General features: G+C 41.1%; 2 protein-coding genes across 2 annotated transcripts in view; both read left to right on the top strand.

Moving 5' to 3' along the window:
• The window catches only part of LOC130137943 (AAA-ATPase At5g57480-like), a 60,185-nt gene that overhangs the window by 32,806 nt on the left and 7,983 nt on the right, over positions 1-19,396 (top strand). The window lies entirely within an intron of this gene.
• On the top strand, positions 961-1,791 carry LOC115679356 (AAA-ATPase At5g57480-like). Its single transcript, XM_030602946.2, has one exon. It carries the CDS (start codon positions 964-966, stop codon positions 1,789-1,791), a length of 828 nt encoding a protein of 275 aa, XP_030458806.1. The 5' UTR covers positions 961-963.

The raw sequence follows: 19,396 nt of genomic DNA, 5'->3' as shown, positions 1-19,396 counted from the left end.
AACGTACGATTTGCACAACTGAACTTGCCTCTGCTCATAACATAAGCTTGCCGGTCACCCCTATTTGAGCATGAATGGCGGCGATCTTAATCCCATTTGAGTGTTGTTGCATCTGCCCTTGATGAGGCGTTTATATGTTAATCCCATATATAGCATGATTAAGCATTGTTTGCATAGGCAAAAAGGTGGCTGTGTACGTCGTGTGCTTGCCGGTTGGTCACGGCCAAACTTGAATTTTGACGATTATGAGAGTTCAATACTTTGGTTCCCTCCTTACCCAAAAAAAAATACTTTGGTTCCCTTAAAAAAAAAAAAAAGGTTTGCATGTTGGGGGTCACAATTTCAAATCTTTTTGCCGATGTGGTATGGTGGTCGAATAACAAATCCTGGCCCAATGTCGAAAAATTGCCTTCATGAAACACTGGGTTCTGATGTTTGATGGAGCCAATTTGTGAAGAGAGGGGGTGGGGGTTGGGCTTCTGATGTTTCATGTAAGGCAATTTGTGAAGAAGGGGGGGGGGGGGGGGCATGTTTGAAGGCAATTTTTGAAGAGAGAGAGAGAGAGAGAGACAGAGAGAGAGACAGAGAGAGGGAGGTAGGTTTTGATGTTTCCTGGAGGGTTTCGATGTTGCATGAAGGCAATCCATGGGGTGTTTTTTGGAGAGACAGAGAGAGCTTGTGTCAGCACAATCAATGGAAAAAAGTAAGGGGTTGACCACAAGGGCGACTGCATTTGAGCAAGTAAATGACCAAGAAAGGCCGAGGAAATCGGAAATAGCCCTTCAAAACCCACAACCCCCACTTTCTTTCTTCCATATATACTCTCCAGCTCGCTTCCTCAGAAAAACTCACACCCAAAATGCCCAAATCCCCCATTTCTCCCCGCCCTCCACACCCCCATCTCTTCTACATCGTCTCCTTCTTCCAAACCCGGGAGATCTCCTCAGCTTTCACTCACGCAGAATGGCAGAAATGAAGGAGTCTTGGACATCTCTGGCCTCCCTTCTGGGCATCCTGGCCTTCTGCCAGAGCCTCATCCAGGTGGTGATCCCGCGGGAGCTCCAGCTCGCCTCCCTCAAGTTCCTACTCCGGGCCCTCGGCTGCTTCTCCTCCTACTGCTACTTCGACATCACCGAGATGGACGGCGTCAACACCAACGGGCTCTACAACGACGTCCAGCTCTACCTCTGCTCCTTCGTCTGCAGCTCCGCCAGCCGCCTCTCCCTCAGTCGCGCCCTCAACTCCAGCGCCACCATTTTCGGCCTCTCCAACAACGACGTTTTTGACGGCGTTGCCGTCCAGTGGGAGCACGTGGTGATGCAACGCCAGTCCCGGACCTTCTCGTGGCGTCCCCTCCCCGATGAGAAGCGTGGCTTCACGCTCCGGATCAGGAAGCGGGACAAGGAACTCATCCTCGACTCCTACCTGAACGACATCAAGGACAAGGCCAACGACATCCGCCGCAACAACCAAGAACGCCTCATTTATACTAATTCGCACAGCGGTTCCCGGGGTCACCCATGGGTATCGGTGCCGTTCAAGCACCCGAGCACTTTCGACACGTTGGCCATGGACCCGGAGAGGAAGAGGGACATCATGGAGGACCTCTGCGACTTCGCAGCCGGGCAGGACTTCTACCGGCGGACAGGCCGGGCCTGGAAGCGGGGCTACCTGCTCTATGGCCCACCTGGTACGGGGAAATCGAGCATGATCGCCGCCATGGCCAATTTACTCGACTATGACATCTACGACCTGTTGGCCACGAAAATGGCACGCCCAGGATCACCGTAATCGGAAACCGCCGAAACACGTTAATGGAGAAATTATCGATTCGCGTACCTGGTTTGGAATCCATCGAACTTGACGCGGAATTTGCGACAGTTTCCGAACACGAACTCAAGTGCATCTCACCTATACCCTTCGTCGGACACTGGCCTAATGAGATTGTCACTCACGAGAAGAATTTCCTCTCTAGATCCGTATGTGAGTCAGATTGTGCATCATCAGGTTAGGGGAGGGACTTGAGCGCTACTTATAGAGTCTTCGACCACGGGCCCTCTCATTACGGGCCGGGCCGTACTCGGCCCACACTAGCCAGCCCCATATTAGACTTATTAAGAACCCACATATCTCACATTTATTAGACTAAACTAATTCAGTTAATTTCAATTAATGAAGCCCACATTAGGAAATTCTTACATTCTCCCACTTGGGCGATATTAATTGAAACAGAACTGTGTGCGCATCATTATATTGGTCTAGAGATTATTCTTAACAGTCAATCCGATCCCATAAAGTCTCGAACACCGAATCATAGCGGTAACTGCATGTACTCACGCAGAGCTTTCCATGGTCACAAGTGCTTTCAACTTTACTGATATGGATTCAATATGGTAGTGTGTCAAATGGACAATACCTCATAATGAGTGATACTTCATGTGTTGTCCATTTTGTCAGTCCAAATTCTCTCTCCTTAAGTGTCACAAAACCTAGTGTGTCACCAGATAATATCTTTCATGGTTCCAACGAACCTGCATATGTCTTACCTTTATAGTTAACTGTACCTTATGTGTAATAAGACATATCGATAAAGCTAATACCAAGAATGCCCGTAGCCTGTACTCGAGGTTTACACAATGCCTCGAGATTTTCATCAAATATATATATGTACTCAACATGATAAAATTACATTCACAAAAACCTCATTGAATGCAAAAAGTTGATACATATCCAAATGCTACAAAATGTAACATAAAATCATATACAAATTGCATAAGAGCAACACAAGACTAAACAGCTCCCACTAATAAACAATATCCCATGATACTCCTAAGCCCATGTTAATGACATGTCGATCAAATACACAAAGGCGAAGGCCTTTAGTTAGTGGATCTGCAATCATATCATCTGTCGAAATGTGCTCTACTGCAATGTCACCATTATGAACTTTTTCCTTTATAGTCAGGTACTTGACCTCTATATGCTTAGACCCCTTGAGACCTCTGTTGTTGTTAACAAACATCACTGCAGAGTTATTGTCACAATACAACTGTATGGGCCTATCCACAAAATCCAATACGGTCAACTCCTTAATGAGGTTCCAGAGCCAAATTGCTTGAGTAGCTGCCGAAAAGCATGCTACAAACTCCGCTTGCATGGTAGAGGATGTCATTGGTTTTTGTTTCTCGCTTTTCCATGATACTGCACCTCCTGCTAACTTAAAGATGTAACCTGTTTTCGATTTCTTTTCATCCTGACAGCCAGTAAAGTCTGAATCCGAATACCCAATCGGTTGTAGGTCCTGAACATGTTTGTAAATCAGCATATAGTCTTTTGTCCTCTTTAAGTACCTCAAAACCTTCTTGGCAGCAACCCAATGATCGTGTCTTGGATTTGACTGATATCTGCCTAGAAGTCCTGCTGCAAAAGCAATATCTGGTCTAGTACATACTTGAGCATACATAATACTCCTAAGTGCACTAGCATAAGGTACATTCTTCATTTGGGCTTTCTCAAAATCTGAATGAGGACATTGTGACAGACTCAACTTATCACCCTTACTGACAGGAGCAATTCCTGGCTTGCATTGCTGCATGTTAAATCTTTCTAAGATACGATCAACATATGCCCTTTGAGATAAACCCAATAGTCGGTGAGAACGATTCCTATGAATCTCAATGCCAAGGACAAAAGATGCCTCACCAAGGTCCTTTATATCAAAGTTCTTTGACAAAATCCGCTTTGTCTCATGCAGTAAACCAAGGCCACTACTCGCAAGCAGAATATCATCCACATAGAGTATAAGGAAAATGAATTTCCTCCCACAGACCTTGCAGTATATACACTGATCTACTTTGTTCTCAACAAAACCAAATGAAGCGACAACACTATGAAACTTCAAGTACCATTGTTTAAAAGCTTGCTTGAGACCATAAATAGACTTTTTCAGTCTACATACAAGCGTACCTGAATCATCTGCCGCAAAACCTTCGGGTTGCATTATATAGACTTTTTCATTAAGGTCTCCATTGAGAAAGGCAGTTTTAACATCTATCTGGTGTAACTCCATATCGAAATGAGCTACCAATGCCATGATCACTTTGAAAGAATATTTAGAAGAGACTGGAGAAAATGTTGCTTCATAGTCTACTCCTTCTCTCTAAGTGAAACCCTTGGCTACCAGTCTTGCTTTAAACTTCTCAATCTTTCCTTTGGAGTCCCTTTTAGTCTTATACACCCATTTGCAGCCAGTGGGTCTATGATCTTCAAGTAATTCAACAAGTTCCCAAACACCATTATGCTTCATAGACTATATTTCATCTCTCATTGCATCCAACCACAGTTCCGACTGAGGACAAGAAACAGCTTCCGCATAAGTCACTAGATCAGCCATAGAACCGATATCGTAGTCTTGCTCTCCTATATAGACTAAATAGTCCGGTGGTATAGCTGATCGTCTCTCCCTAATGGATCTCCTTACTGGAGCAACAACAGCCTCATCCTGCACCTGAGAGCCTTGAGGAACTTCATTAGGAGCTGTCTCGATAACAGGATCTTGAGCCTCAACAGGTTCAGTCTGTGGTGTGGGAGTCTCCACAATTATCTGTATAGGAGGAGAAAAAGATACAATATTACCCACCGTACTATTATCTTTAATAGTCTGTGAGCAGCTACTTTCTTCGGCCACATCAAACTCCAGAAATTTCGCTGTCTGTGATTCCACAATTCTTGTGCCTCTATTGGGATTATAGAACCGATATCCCTTCAAATGATCCGGGTAAGATACAAAGTAACACCGAGTAGTTCTGGAGTCCAATTCACTTAATGTTGGATTAGATAACTTCACTTCTGTAGGACATCCCCAAACCTTAAGATGGTTTAAGCTAGGCTTACGTCCAGTCCATAACTCAAAAGGAGTCAATGGAACAGCTTTAGTAGGTACACGATTCAGAATGTACAAAGCTATTTTCAAAGCTTCACCCCACAAAAAACCAGGTAAATTTGTCATACTGATCATACTCCTCACCATTTCCATAAGGGTGCAATTTTGCCTTTCGACTACACCATTTTGCTTTGGACTCCCAGGCATAGTAAACTGAGCCACTATCCCAGAATCCTCTAAGTATTTGGCAAATGGCCCCTTAAGCTGTCCGGCATCGCCATGCTTGCCATAATACTCTTCACCTCGATCAGATCTAACAACCTTTATGACCTTTCCCAACTGTTTCTCGACTTCAGTCCGAAAATTCGTGAACTTGTCAAGAGACTCAGATTTTTCTTTAATCAAATACAGATAGCCATATTGAGAATAGTCATCAATAAATGTGATGAAATATAAATTTCTACGCAAGGTTGCCGTATAGGGTCCACTTATGTTAGTGTGAATGACCTCCAACAGGTCAGAACTTCGGACTGCAGTTTTCTTCCGTATCTTGGTCATTTTACCTCTACAACAGTCTACGCATGTCTCTAGGTCATCTTTAAGAGCAGGCAAGATGTTAGTCTTTATCAACCTTTCTACTCTATCCTTAAAGATATGACTAAGCCGTTTATGCCACAATGCATAAGACTGTTCCTTAGGTAGTGGTCTCTTGGAAACAACCTTTTCAGCCGTATAAGCGACGTATATATCATTGGGAGACAAACACAATCTGTACAATCCGTTGGACATATTACAGCACCCAACCTTATTTGAATTAAGAAACAAAGAAATAACATTGTTCTTGATTTCAAAAGAGTAGCCATACATGTCCAAACACGATACGGAAACTAAGTTTCGTCTAAAAGAAGGTACATAAAAAGTGTCTTTCAACATTAATCTAAAACCAGAGTCTAGAATCAAGATAACATCTCCCACAAACACAACATCGGCTTTCTCGTTGTTTCCCACAGTGAGTCTTGACTCATCCTGATTTGGCTTCCTCCAGTTTATGAATCCCTCTATGGTAAACGCAACATGATTAGTTGCACCGCTATCGAGCCACCAAGAACTGGATGGTGCTTTTGATAGGTTGGATTCACAAACAAGTGCCAAAGAATCATTACCTACAGGCTCACGTTTGGATAACTAAGCCTTGAACTTTCCACAGTCCTTCTTTATGTGACATTTCTTCTTACAAAAGAAGCAGCGATCACCATCCTTCTTGAATGATGTTTTCTTTGGACCCATATTGTCATATTGACCGGTAGTGTCATGAGTATCTTTATGAGTATGATTTCTGGATTTCTTATCCTTCCTTTTGTGGGAACCAGAAACATATAAGGCTAGATGCCCTTTTTCCTTCTTAAGTTTCTCTTCCTCTGCCACCACCCTTGCTATCAAATCATTAACTGACCAAGTCTCATCTTGGGAATTGTAATTTGTCTTTATAATCCCAAAATCAGGTGGAAGGGTGTTCAGGGCTTGATGCACAATGCAAGCATAAGGAATGGAAACATTAAGAGCTTCAAGCTTCGTCTTTAGGTCTACCATCCTAAGGACATAATCTCTAACCCCAGCAGTACCATCATACTTCATATTGAAGAGCCTTTGAAGAAGTGTACCAACCTCATCATTAGATGAAATGCGGTTTCTAGCCTCTAAGGCTGCCATCATTTCCTTAGCAGTACAGTTATCAACCAAATATATATCTACCAAATATAGGGTAATCAATTTTAGAAGATTTGGAATCTTATCTTTAGAAATTAGAAAGTTTTTGTATTTTATTTATTTCTTTCTTGCTAGTAAATCTTCTAGAATGTACTCTTGGGTATTTATATACCTCAACTAAGCTTAATGGAAATATACAACGATTTCTGTTTCAACATGGTATCAGAGCCATCTAGGGCTAACGCCTCTTTTCAACCCTAGCTTTCTTCTTCTTCCTCATCATCATCTTCTTCTTCTTCTTTTTTTCTTTGGTGGTCAATATGGCCCTAGAGAATCCCCCCACCACCACCACCATAACTGCTATTACAAACCCATCTTCTACACTTCCTCCATTCGGATCTGCTCATCACTTTCTTTCCTTACGTCTCACGGCATCCAATTACTTGCTATGGAAAGCACAGGTTATCCCATTTCTCAAGGGACAAAACCTCTATGGTCATGTCGATGGAACCAAACCATGTCCCTCTGATGCGGCTGAAGCAGCTCTCTGGCAACAACAGGACGCTTCCATCATGAGTCTTCTAATTGCGTCCCTCTTAGAATCAGTTTTACCTCTCATTATTGATAAATCAACCAGTAAAGCCATTTGGGAAGCTCTCAATGCCTCTTTTGGCTCAGCTTCCGCTACGCGTATGCTCTCTCTTCATCTTAGTCTCCAACGTCTACAACAAAAACAGGACGAATCAGTTATTGATTTCCTCCAGCGTGCTAAATCCATTGCTGATGAGATGGGTGCTGCAGACAAGCCTCTTGAACCGGAGGATTTCAATGTCCACATCTTCCGTGGTCTCCGATTTGATCTCCAAGACATTGTTCCTACATTACTTGGCCGTTCTGAACCAATCTCGTTTACGGATCTTCAAGGTCTTCTCCTTAGTCACGAGAGTATTAAGGCTTTCCAAAAGTTGCAGGTCTCTAAGCCTTCCTCTCTGGCTAACTCTGCTACAGCCAACTCTGCTCAACGAAATGCCATCAACCATCCTGGTTTCTCTTTCTCTAGCCGTGGTCAGTCCAGAGGTCGTGGGGGTCGTGGTGGTCGCTTTGGCCATGGTCGTGGTGCCCGTGGTGCTCAACAAGGTTAGTTATGGTGTTCCATCTGTCAACGTACAAATCACACTGCTGCTACATGCTACTATCGCCCTTCAGGTATGCCTTATTACCCGACCCCAACACATACCCCTTCGAATACTTCATCTTATCGACCCTCTTACTCTCCCAATGCCAACCTGAGCCATGCTCTTCCCCCTCTTTTACCTACACCTACCAACATTGTACCTTGGTACCCTGACACTGGTGCCACTTATCTGTCTGCAAATCCAGTTTTCCATGCTCGTACCAAACATGTTGAAATTGACTTCCACTTTGTTCGTGATCGTGTTGCCAAACGACAACTCAGTGTGCAGTTTATCTCAACAGCTGACCAACTAGCTGATGCTCTCACCAAAGCTCTTCCCAAAGCACGTTTTGCATTTTTACGAGACAAGTTGAAGATTTGCAGTCTCGCTTCTTCAACTTGAGGGAGTGTATCAACCAAATATATATCTACCAAATATAGGGTAATCAATTTTAGAAGATTTGGAATCTTATCTTTAGAAATTAGAAAGTTTTTGTATTTTATTTATTTCTTTCTTGCTAGTAAATCTTCTAGAATGCACTCTTGGGTATTTATATACCTCAACTAAGCTTAATGGAAATATACAACGATTTCTGTTTCAACAACAGTCAGCTGACAAACCACTTTTCAAGTGTTCTTGAATGGATTTCTTCATTGTCAATAAGCAAATCCAACTGCTCTTTTCCCAAGCAGCATAATGCGCTTTCTCATCTTCAGTACTGGTGGCCATGATATCTGCCGGCTTATCCTTTGTAAGAGTAATGTGAACATCCGCCAGTTCTATTCCAAATAGAAAATCCTCTTTCCATTTCTTAAAGTTCAACCCAGTAAGGACCTCAATGGAAATGGAATTGCCGTTTACAGAAAAGGTGACTGGAAAATAAACAAACAATACAATCAGCATCATGTGAGTACTTATCCAGAGAGTTACATACATCATCACATAATCACCTTTGGGCAGAAAATATGACATGCAGTTGTACATTCTCCACATGACAGTGGCCATGAGAACATATTCTCATCTTTCGTGAAATCACCACCTTTGGGTGTATGAACCACTAAGATCAATCATTTCTCAAGCACATGCTATACATGTATCCCTCCATGAACCAATACAAGATCACCTCCTTTGAGAGTATGATCACGCAATAGAATAGGAGACATCCCACTACAATATGAGATCGATATTTCTCAAACCCAGTCAAGTGTGCCACTTTGGCGGTCACTACCCAACTGAATCCTTGAAAATCTCTCATACTAGGGATATGAGCATTATGTATCACATTCACTGTATATATGTAATTCTAGATTTAAGGACAGGGGCGTTTGTATCTAAAATTACATGTCATGCTAATTATATTGTTCAATTCATTGATAGATAATGAATTACACTCTACACATTCCTTATGTGGAGATATACATATGAGCTACTATATGTATTTCCGAAACCATAGAAAAACACAAGAAAATACGCAAAAATACCCTAAAAATACCTCGGATGGAATTGAAAAAGAGGATATATATGACACGTATGTATAAGTTTGGATTTTTTGTGATATAAAAAGTTTGGAGTATTTGTGTCACAATGAGTAAGTTTATGATTTTTGATTATAGAAAAGAAATTTGAGATATTTATTTCACTATGGAGATAGTTTGAGGTTTCCTTTCTGGTATTTGTCCAAATAAAAAAGTAATATGATCTGTTGGAAACAGATGGGGATTTTGCTTTGTTGTGTGGGGGGATTTGTCGTTTGCGAGGGCAAATTGGTAAATTGTGGGGTTTATGGACAAAAGGTCACACGTACGAGTGTCTCATAGGGAACGCTACAGATTCGTGTCTTGTTATGAAAATAAAAATAAAGCTAGTGACATGTGAGTTTATCCCACTTTTGTGGGTGTGTTTTTTCGTGTGTGTTCTTTTGTTCTTTTGCATAAGTGGTGTTAACGCCTCTGAATTATTGCTGGCAAATTGAGCATGCATTTTTATTAAAAAAAAATAGAAAATAATAATAAATAAAAGAAAAGAAGAAAGAGAAAAGAATAATAAACAACAGATAGGAAATAATAAATAAAGCGCCAAACTCCATTAGACCACAAGACCAAGGACCGGTCCATCGGATCAGCCATTGTTTGATTATTGCTTTGCTTAATTTTGGTTAACTAAGCGACCCTCGTATGATAATCTAGATTTTCCTGTTTTAGAAAAATATAAAAAAAGGATAGCACACCTTACCAAAAAAAAAAAAAAAGGATAGCACTTTTGTCACTTTGGCTTAAACACTCTCTTTCACAGTGATATGACCTTTGCTTTTTCCATCTTTGGCATAACTGTATCCCCACTAACTCAAATGCGGGACAACATGTTGTCCCTCTTTTTTTATTTGTTTCTTCTTTTTATTTCTTCCTCTCCTCCCTCCCCACACTCTGTTTCTGTTGCTTCTCATCTTCTCTTCTTCGTTCCCTTGCACATACAAAATCCGAAACTTGTTCAACCCTTCTCCGTCGTCTTCTTCTACTGGTTCTAGGTTTTCTTCTTCTAATCAGGTCCTGTGCCAACAAGTGTTTGATAGAATTCCCCTTGAAGTCTTATTTCTTGCGTGCTTTTTCCTAGTTTCTGGGCTGTAGTTTTTTCTTTTCTTTTTTGGTTGTTAGTGTTGTGCTATTTGTATTGGAGTCGTTCTTCTAGTACGGGAACATCTTCGGGGTCGTCCTCCTTCGACCTCCAGAACTCGCGGTCCGGGGGGGTGTTTGCATGAGCATAACCTCGGCAATTAAGCGTCAATAATCTGCCCCTTTACTCTTCGGCATTGAAACATCAGAAACTTGAATCTCACTATCCTCTTCGAGGCCGGAACCGATTTCTTATTCCTCGTAACGGTGGATAGCTTTGATTTCGGAACTTTCTCGGGAGCTTTCTTTCCTGATGCCTTGTTCGCGCTTGCCGAGTTGCTCTAAGTTCCCGATGTGGCCTAGTTTCAGACTGTGATAACTCTTCTTTCCACGGTGCAGAGAATAAAACAAAACGGGAGGTGCAGACCAAGGTCGCTGAGTTGTTGGTGTGCATGGAGGTCTCGGGGGAGGGAAATAAAGAAGCGCCAGCGAAACTATTCCAACACACAAGTAGAGCAAGAATTATGACCGAAAAAATAAAGGATTAATACTACGAAAAATCCTAAACTGGTACACCTGTGATAAATTTACCCCAAACTAATTTTTTGACCATAAAAAACTCAAATGGGTACACTTATGATAAATTTGTCTCAAACTAATTTTTTGACCACAAAAAATCTCAAACTGGTACATTTGTGGCAAATTTATTCTCTGTTAGTTTCCGTTAAATTAGATTAATACAAAAAAAAATCACAAACTGGTATACCTGTGAAAAACGGAGAGTAAAACATAAAACCGGTACATCCGTCAATTGCCGCGTGTTATTTAACAAAGCAATTTGATAGTAAAATTTAACAGAAATAAACTGAAGGTAAATTTGTCACAGGTATACCAGTTTGGAGTTTTTTGTGGTAAAAAAATTAGTTTGGGGTAAAATTATCACAGATGTATTAGTTTGAGAATTTTCGTGGTATTAACCCAAAAATAAAAATAGTACAGCAAGAAGGAAAGTAAAAGAACGAGAAGAAACAAATAAAAAGAGAAGGACAACAAATGGGCCCTACATTTAAGTCAGTGAGGGACAAGCCTGCGAAAGGTGAAAGGGCAAGGGATAAAATGGTTAGATCATTATAAACTAGAGTATGTGAGCCAAATGAAGAGTGGAAAAAGCCTTACCCTAAAAAAATTAGAGGGTCAAACAGAAGCGTTTTTCTAAACAAAAAAAAGAAGAAGAGAAAAAAAATAGAAAAACAGGAAAATAGAACGGTTAACATTCCCGCTCTAAGTGTTCCTTTTGTCAGTTTTGGATATTGGTTTTCTGAACTTTATATTAATATTACTTCTAAGTGTTGAATTTCCATATTCCTTTATGAATTATGATGCTGACAAAACGGGGGAGAATCTTTGATGCAGATATTGCAGAAACACTGAAGATATATATATATATATATATATATATATATATATATATATATATATTGATTTATTATCAGTTATGATATCTTGAATACATGATGTATCGCAAAAAGCAAGATGTGTAGTCCTTAAAGTTCTAATTCTTTTTATCTTGCAGGAAATACTGAAGTATACTCAAAACTAATTTATTACACTCTGTCGTATACCATTATTATACAAAGTTTATAAGAAACTACTCAAACTTCGTTGCAAATATTCACTCAATTCCCTTATAGAAATAGTCTCGCGCTTATTGATGATATCTAGTGCTTAGACTATATCAATTTGATTGCTTATACTAAGTTTTTAGCTTTATAAGTTGCAAGCAATCTTCAATCAATTTTCAAAAAATTATCTTGTTATCTGCATGGAAGGTTTTGTCACCATAAAAAAGGAAGAGATTATTGAAAAAACATCTTAATAGATTTTCAAGTTGACAAAACAATCCATGAGTGTTTACGAACATGATATGTGCAAGTGTTGTTTTATGCCTTAGGTAATATCTGCCTTATGGGAACCTAGATATGCAAAGTGAAAAGATTCGTCATAGCTGATAGAACCTACGTGAACAAGTCTAGAGGAATGGGGAGTTCATAAAGATTTAGAGGTACTACGGTTGACAGGCAAAAGGATCTATATCACCATCGTGCTCAAAATACTTAGTAAGAAGCAGTTGAATATATTCAAAATTCTTGATATAACCAGAGCATGATATCACTAGAAGCTTGATATGAGCAGAAAACTAATATTAGAAAGAAGCATGATATGACCAAGGACTGCTAATATCACCAGAAGCTTGATATGAGCAGAAATATGATATTAGCGGGAAGCCCAATGTGAGCAAAGGCTGTTGATATCACCAGATGTTTTATATGAGCAGAAGCCTGATATCACCAGCGACTATACATATGCATGGGGCGACAGTAAGAACTTGAGACAACAACCTTGTCACGTGATCTTATTATGTTATTTGGAAATATTTTGCATTATTTCTAACATCTAGTGATCTGGTATGGATTCCCATTTTGGAAGGAAATGATTGATTGACAATCATCCCAAAGACAGAAGACTTTCCACAAGTTGAAGTCACTCTATTTTTGGAAGCCGGAGATTTGATTGTATAGGCGACCAAATCTACGATAACTCATATTGATTGACTCCAACAGCTAAATTGATCTTCTAATCAATAGGCCAACGGATAGATTGGAAATTCATCCTCATGAAGATTTTTCAAATAGGAAGTTTGGATCTTGAGTGCAAAACCCAAATTCAGAGAGCTCTACATTCTTACATCTTGTCTTTTGAGCATACTAATATTGTAATCTTTTGAGAGGTGTTGGCAGTGTGTAGTTTGTGCTTAGGGTGAGATACCTTGAGTATAAGAAGCACTTGCTTTGCGAGGAAGCGTTTGGACATGAGTTGCACATTCGACTGTAACTTCTCAGCAATCATTAATGGAATTTTAGCCAGTAGGCTGTTAGCTTGGGAGAGTGGACGTAGACTTGCACTAAGCTAAACCACTAGTTCTCTGCTCATCTTGTTATCTTGCTTGATAGAATCGCACAACGCACCTTGATATAACCTGATCCTGCATATATCACTCACTGTTCATATTCAGTTAACGCTTGTATCAAACTTGATGTGTTTTAATTCCGCATTTTCTGTCAAGTTTCTTAAAATCACCTATTCTGCCCCCTCTTGGTGATATTGTAGCCACATCAGGTAGAACCTTGACAAAAGCATTAGGAAACAACATTCGTCATTCTATATTACATAGGGCTCTATCTAATCTCTAGAAAACTTGAGCAAGTCCCGACCACTTGGGTTCTCTCTAGGTGTATTTACAACCTGTGAATCCTAGATCCAACAAATGACAGGAATCAATCCAGTTCCTAAATTTATTACATCTCGCTATAGAGACAGGAGCACCACCAAATTTCTCTTGGGGATAAGCAATTTCATTAAAATCGCATGCAAGCAACCAGGGCATAGTCATGGAGTTGGCAAAATCTGTAATAACGGGCCACAACTCTTGTTTCTTGCTTTCTACAAGATTTGCTTAAATAGCTGTGAAGCACCAAGTGCGCCTATTCTCAGTCAGTTTGAGGTGAGGAACTTGGGGGTAGAACAGATAAAATCCACTCGTAATGAATTAACCTTCCACAAAAACCAAATACCTCCCAAGAAATCTTGTGCATCTATTCTGATAGAATGATTGAATTCCAGTTTTGCAATAACTTTGACAGCTTTATCACCACTAATTCGAGGTTCCAACACAGCAAGAACATCCAACGCATGTAATTTGACAATATCCCTTATTGTGAGGAGAAACTTTTTATTTCTAGCTCCTTGAGAATTCCAAACTAAAATATTCATATCAAGTAAAGTATTAAAAGATAAATAAGGCAATGTGGTCAACTTAATTCATGTTCACATCAAAGGAATCAGATATCAGTGAAGCTAATTCCTCCGTATCATCATGAGGATCCCCATTATCTTTAATCAATATGGGGTCAGGAGGCTTACGTTGTTTGCAGACATTGGACAGCAAGGTTCCATTACGATGTCCAACCATTTCCTGTTCCATCGGAATAGAAACCTCATAGTCAACTAGTGAAATAGCTTTAGTTGCAGTTACAAGCTTTCCTTCTTAATTATCATCTCCCTTTTTACGAAGACGTAACCTTTTCGGTCTGGCAACCCCTATTTCAGTATTCTAGGAATGATGCTGATTGGGAGTTTTATATTCCCGAGCAAGTTGGTTAAGTAGCTCATTATCACTCAAATTAGGCTTCAGTCTAGGAGGAGCAGGATGAATACTCAGGGCTCGTGAACGCACTGGAGCCTCAACTCCCACGTTTTCTGCATGTTCTTCCACTGATTGGGGCTGTAACGCAGCAAAGCGAGAACCTAGTTGATTTTCTTTAGCACTATTCCCAAAACCTCGACGAGTTCGAGGCATTCGCGTTTTTTGAACCACCACCTAGTCTCCAAATTACTCATTTTGTTTTGGAGCATCAGAGGTTTCGGTTTTAGTTTAACAATTGCGTCAGGAAACCTTTCTCCATGCTTAGATACCTTCGGGACAATATTTTCTTTACACTCTTCAGTTCGATGTCCATAACAACCACAGTGAAAGCAAGTGAGGTGTAGGCCTTCATACTCAATCTTGCAGCAACGACCACCAATAGTGAGCATGGGTACAAGAGGTTGAGAGAGATCAACTTGAACACATAGTCGTGCATGATTTCCTCTTTCCGCAGCGAGTGTTGTAGCATCCACCTTCAAGGGGAGGCCAATATGGTTGCCTAAAGCACTAAAAAGTCCTTGTCAAAATACTCTATCAGTAAACGAGGAATGCAAACCTAGATAGCCACTTTGTTTGCGGTAGCCGTATCTGGATCAAAGTTAGGAATCCAAGGTTGAATCGCCAGGTAGTGATAAAAAATCATCCAAGACCCATTACTCAAAATGGACTAGCGATCCTCAGCCAGATTAAATTTAGCAACAAAAAAGCCATTACCAACATCAATGACCGACATTTCCCCTCTCGGCTTCCACAATGCCATTAAGCTACGAATGGGAAGGGAGTATCCAATTTTCCATCCAAGCAGTTTGATAATCAAAGCTTTACACCAAGGGACACGTAGTCGTTTTTTCTCCTCCCGAAAAATTTGAACTATTGGGCAGTCAAAATCATCCATATCTGAAACCTCCTCATCTGAATCAAACGCAATCAGTGAACTCCCCTAATGCACTTATATTGACGAACTTGGAATGGGCTGAAATTTGGTCGGCTGTGTGGAAATGGGCCGCTGATCAATACTCACGCTTCGCCATGATCGACATCGTTTTTTTTTTTTTGCGTTTCGGAGTCGTTCAGATGGGTTTTTAGGCTTTTAGGTTTTAGGCGGTTTTCGTTATTTTAATGGCGTTTTCGTAATTTTCGCGTTTCCTATTGTAATTAGGTTTAACACCATATAAAAGGGTGTCTAGGGTTTCATTTTAAGCATAATTGGAATTTTTATAATCACACCTGAGAGGACGAATTGTTCATCTATCAAATATTCATGTTTAGTCAATTTTCTATCGCGATTCGGCATCATTTGGTGTCAGAGCACAGGTTGCTTGAATCAATGGCTAAACAGAATAGCGTTGGTCGTGGACAGCGGGCTCGTGGTGGTCGGGAGCGTAGAGTCGTTCCTGAAGCAGACGAACAACCGCGTCTAAGAGATTTGCGAGACGTAGAAATTGAAGAACAGAGAAGGCAAATCCAGGATTTGGAGCGACAACTTGCGGAGGCGAGGTTGGACGTTCAATCCGAAGAAGGAGCGGAATCGGAGGATCCATCCGATGATGAAGGGGAGGACGTCAACCCTTTCGGGGTTCTGAACCAAGAACGGAATCGAGGAGTATGACCTGGAAATTAGCCCTTTTTTCATAATTTCGGGATGAAGATCGAGATTCCTGAGTTTCACGGTAAGGTTCATCCTGATGAGTTTATTGACTGGTTACATACAGTAGAGATGATCCTTGATATTAACGATCTGACTGAAGAGCAGAAAGTTAAATTAGTCGCTATTAGGCTATGAAAACATGCCTCGATATGGTGGGAGCATGTGAAAAGGTAGCGTGCCAGAGAGGGGAAATCAAAAGTGAACCGCTGGGATAAGATGAAGAAATTGTTGCAAAAGAAATTTTTACCTACTCATTATAGACATGAGGTGTTTATTGAGTATCACAACGTTAAGTAGTGAGATTTAATGGTCGAGCAGTATACCGAGGAGTTTGATCGATTACGGATGAATTGTGCTGTGGTTGAGGAAGACGAGTAAACAATTGCTCGATATTTGGCGGGGCTGCGGTATGAAATTTCTGATGTTGTCCAATTATAGCAATATTGGACCTATGAGGATATGTGCAGGTTGGCCTTGAAGGTGGAAGGTCAGTGTAAAAGGAAGGACATGGGTTCCAAATTTCAGAATCGATAGTTAGGCAAAGAATCCCGAGATAAAAACGGGAACATTTGCAACCAATTTGACACCAGCTGCAGTTAAGGTTGCAAGTTATAAACCTGCATCCAAGGAGGGACAGAGTAGTGTTGGAACTAGCAGGGGAGGAGCTGCAGCCAAGCGATGTTTCAAGTGTTAGGGATTCGGGCATTTTGCTGCTGATTGTCCTAACCGACAAATTGTGACGCTTGTTGATAATCCAGTCTTTGATGAAGGTCTAGTCTATGATGAATCTGAAGGCGAACAAGAGGATGTGAATGCGGAACAGGAAGGGATTATCTATGCTGATTCTGGTGAGTCCCTAGCTGGTAGAAGAATCTTAAATGCTGCTGTGGCAGACAATGAATCGTGGCTTAGACATAATATTTTTCATATTAAGTGCACTAGTGGGGGAAAAGTATGCAGCATGATAATAGATGGGGGGAGCTGCGAGAATATGGTGGCCACTATTATGGTGGAGAAGTTGGGGCTGAAAACAGAATATCATCTTCAACCATACAAGCTGTCGTGGCTCAGGAAAGGGAACGAGGTAAAGGTAAGCAAGAGGTGTCTTGTGCAATTTTCGATTGGGAAAAATTACATTGATGAGGTGTGGTGTGGTGTGATGTGGTCCCAATGGATGCTTGTCGTATTCTATTGGAGAGGCCGTGGCAGTTTGACAGAAAGACGTAGCATGATGGCTTTAGAAATACCTACACCTTCAAGAAGGATGGCCAGACCATTACCCTAAGTCCTTCAGATTTGAGAAAGAATGTGAAGAATAATCTGCTGTCCAAATCAGAATTTCAAGAAGACACAGTGAACGCGCCTGAGCTTTTTGCCATTGTGGTGATGGAGCGGAATTCTGACAATCCCGAAATTCCTACCCAAGTTCTGCCCTTGCTTGAGGAGTTTGTTGATGTTGTACCGGAAGAGATGCCACCTGGGTTTCCGCCCATGAGAGATGTTCAGCATTGTGTTGATTTCATCCTAGGAGCTATTATTTCCCATAAGCCAGTTTACAGAATGAGTCCCAAGGAACATGAAGAGCTACAGAGACAAGTGCAGGAGCTGCTAGAGAAAGGCGCAATCCGAGAGAGCATGAGTCCCTGTGCAGTGCCGGCCTTGTTGGTTCCTAAGAAAGATGGGTCGTGGAGGATGTGCATAGATAGCAGAGTTGTCAACAAAATCACAATCAAGTATCGATTTCCTATCCCAAGATTTGATGATTTGATTGATCAGTTACATGGGGTGACTATCTTTTCGAAGATAGACTTAAGGAGTGGTTATCATCAGATTAGGATGCGACCTGGATATGAGTGGAAGACGGCGTTTAAGACTAGAGATGGTCTGTATGAGTGGATGGTGATGCCCTTCGGGTTGTCTAACGCGCCGAGCACTTTTATGAGGCTGATGAATCAGGTTTTTCGTCCTTTTATTGGCCAATTTGTTGTCATTTATTTCGATGATATTTTAGTTTTTAGTGCTTCGATTGAACAACACTTGCAGCACTTGAGAAGAGTATTTGAGATCTTGAGGGAGCAGAAATTGTATACCAACACCAAGAAGTGTCACTTTTTAACTGATCATGTGACCTTTTTGGGTTATATTGTGTCGAAGGAAGGCATTCAGATGGATCCGGTTAAGGTTGAAGCCACTACGAATTGGGAGGTTCCGAAGAATATTCATGAGGTACGCAGCTTTCATGGGCTAGCATCCTTTTATAGGAGGTTTATTCGGGATTTCAGCACTATTATTGCTCCTCTTACGGATTGTCTGAAGGGAGGCAGATTTGTGTGGACCAAAGAGGCAGACGCTGCGTTTCAGTTGTTGAAGAAAAAGGTGACTGAAGCCCCAGTTTTAGTGCTTCTAGATTTTGGTGAGGTTTTTGAGGTGCATTGTGATGCTTCAGGCGTTGGTATTGGGGGCGTCCTGAGCCAGAAAAATAAACCTGTGGCGTTCTACAATGAGAAGTTGAATGAAGCGAAGAGAAGATATTCGACTTATGACAAGGAGTTTTACGCCATAGTGAGGAGCTTGGAGCATTGAAGGCACTATCTTATCTCGAAAGAATTTATTTTGTATTCTGATCATGAAGCCTTGAAGTACATTAATGGGCAGCATAAGCTGAATGCTAGGCATGCAAAGTGGGTGGAGTTTCTTCAGGTTTTCAGTTTTGCCATTAAACATACGGCAGGAGCGCTGAATAAGGTAGCAGATGCATTGAGCAGAAGACATTCTCAGCTGTTTACGATGCTGGTGAGAGTTTTGGGCTTTGATTCTTTTAAGAATTTGTATGTTGATGATCCTACTTTTGGGGATATTTGGAGGAAGTGTAAAACAGGGCCCTTTCAACAGTTTCTGATTGTTGAGGGTTTTCTTTTCAAAGGCAACATGCTCTATATCCCTCAGTGTTCTTTGAGGGAATCCATTATTACTGAGAGTCATGCATGAGGTCTAGCTGGGCACTTTGGAGTGGATAAGACGATGGCCTTGCTATGTGAGCACTTTTATTGGCCTCGAATGGAGCGTGACGTGACTCGATTTATAGAGAGGTATAGAGTATGTCATGTGGCA

Source organism: Syzygium oleosum, unplaced genomic scaffold (assembly GCF_021117445.2).
Source record: "Syzygium oleosum isolate NSW1041296 unplaced genomic scaffold, Sole_v2.1 Sole_v2.04, whole genome shotgun sequence".
Classification (NCBI taxonomy): Eukaryota; Viridiplantae; Streptophyta; class Magnoliopsida; order Myrtales; family Myrtaceae; genus Syzygium; species Syzygium oleosum.
The sequence above is the reverse complement of the archived record's forward strand: the minus strand, read 5'-3'. Positions and strand labels throughout refer to the sequence as shown.

What these genes read in the sequence shown, in the direction of transcription:
- LOC115679356 (XM_030602946.2), top strand. Translation starts at nt 964, where the DNA reads ATGGCAGAAATGAAGGAGTCTTGGACATCTCTGGCCTCCCTTCTGGGC.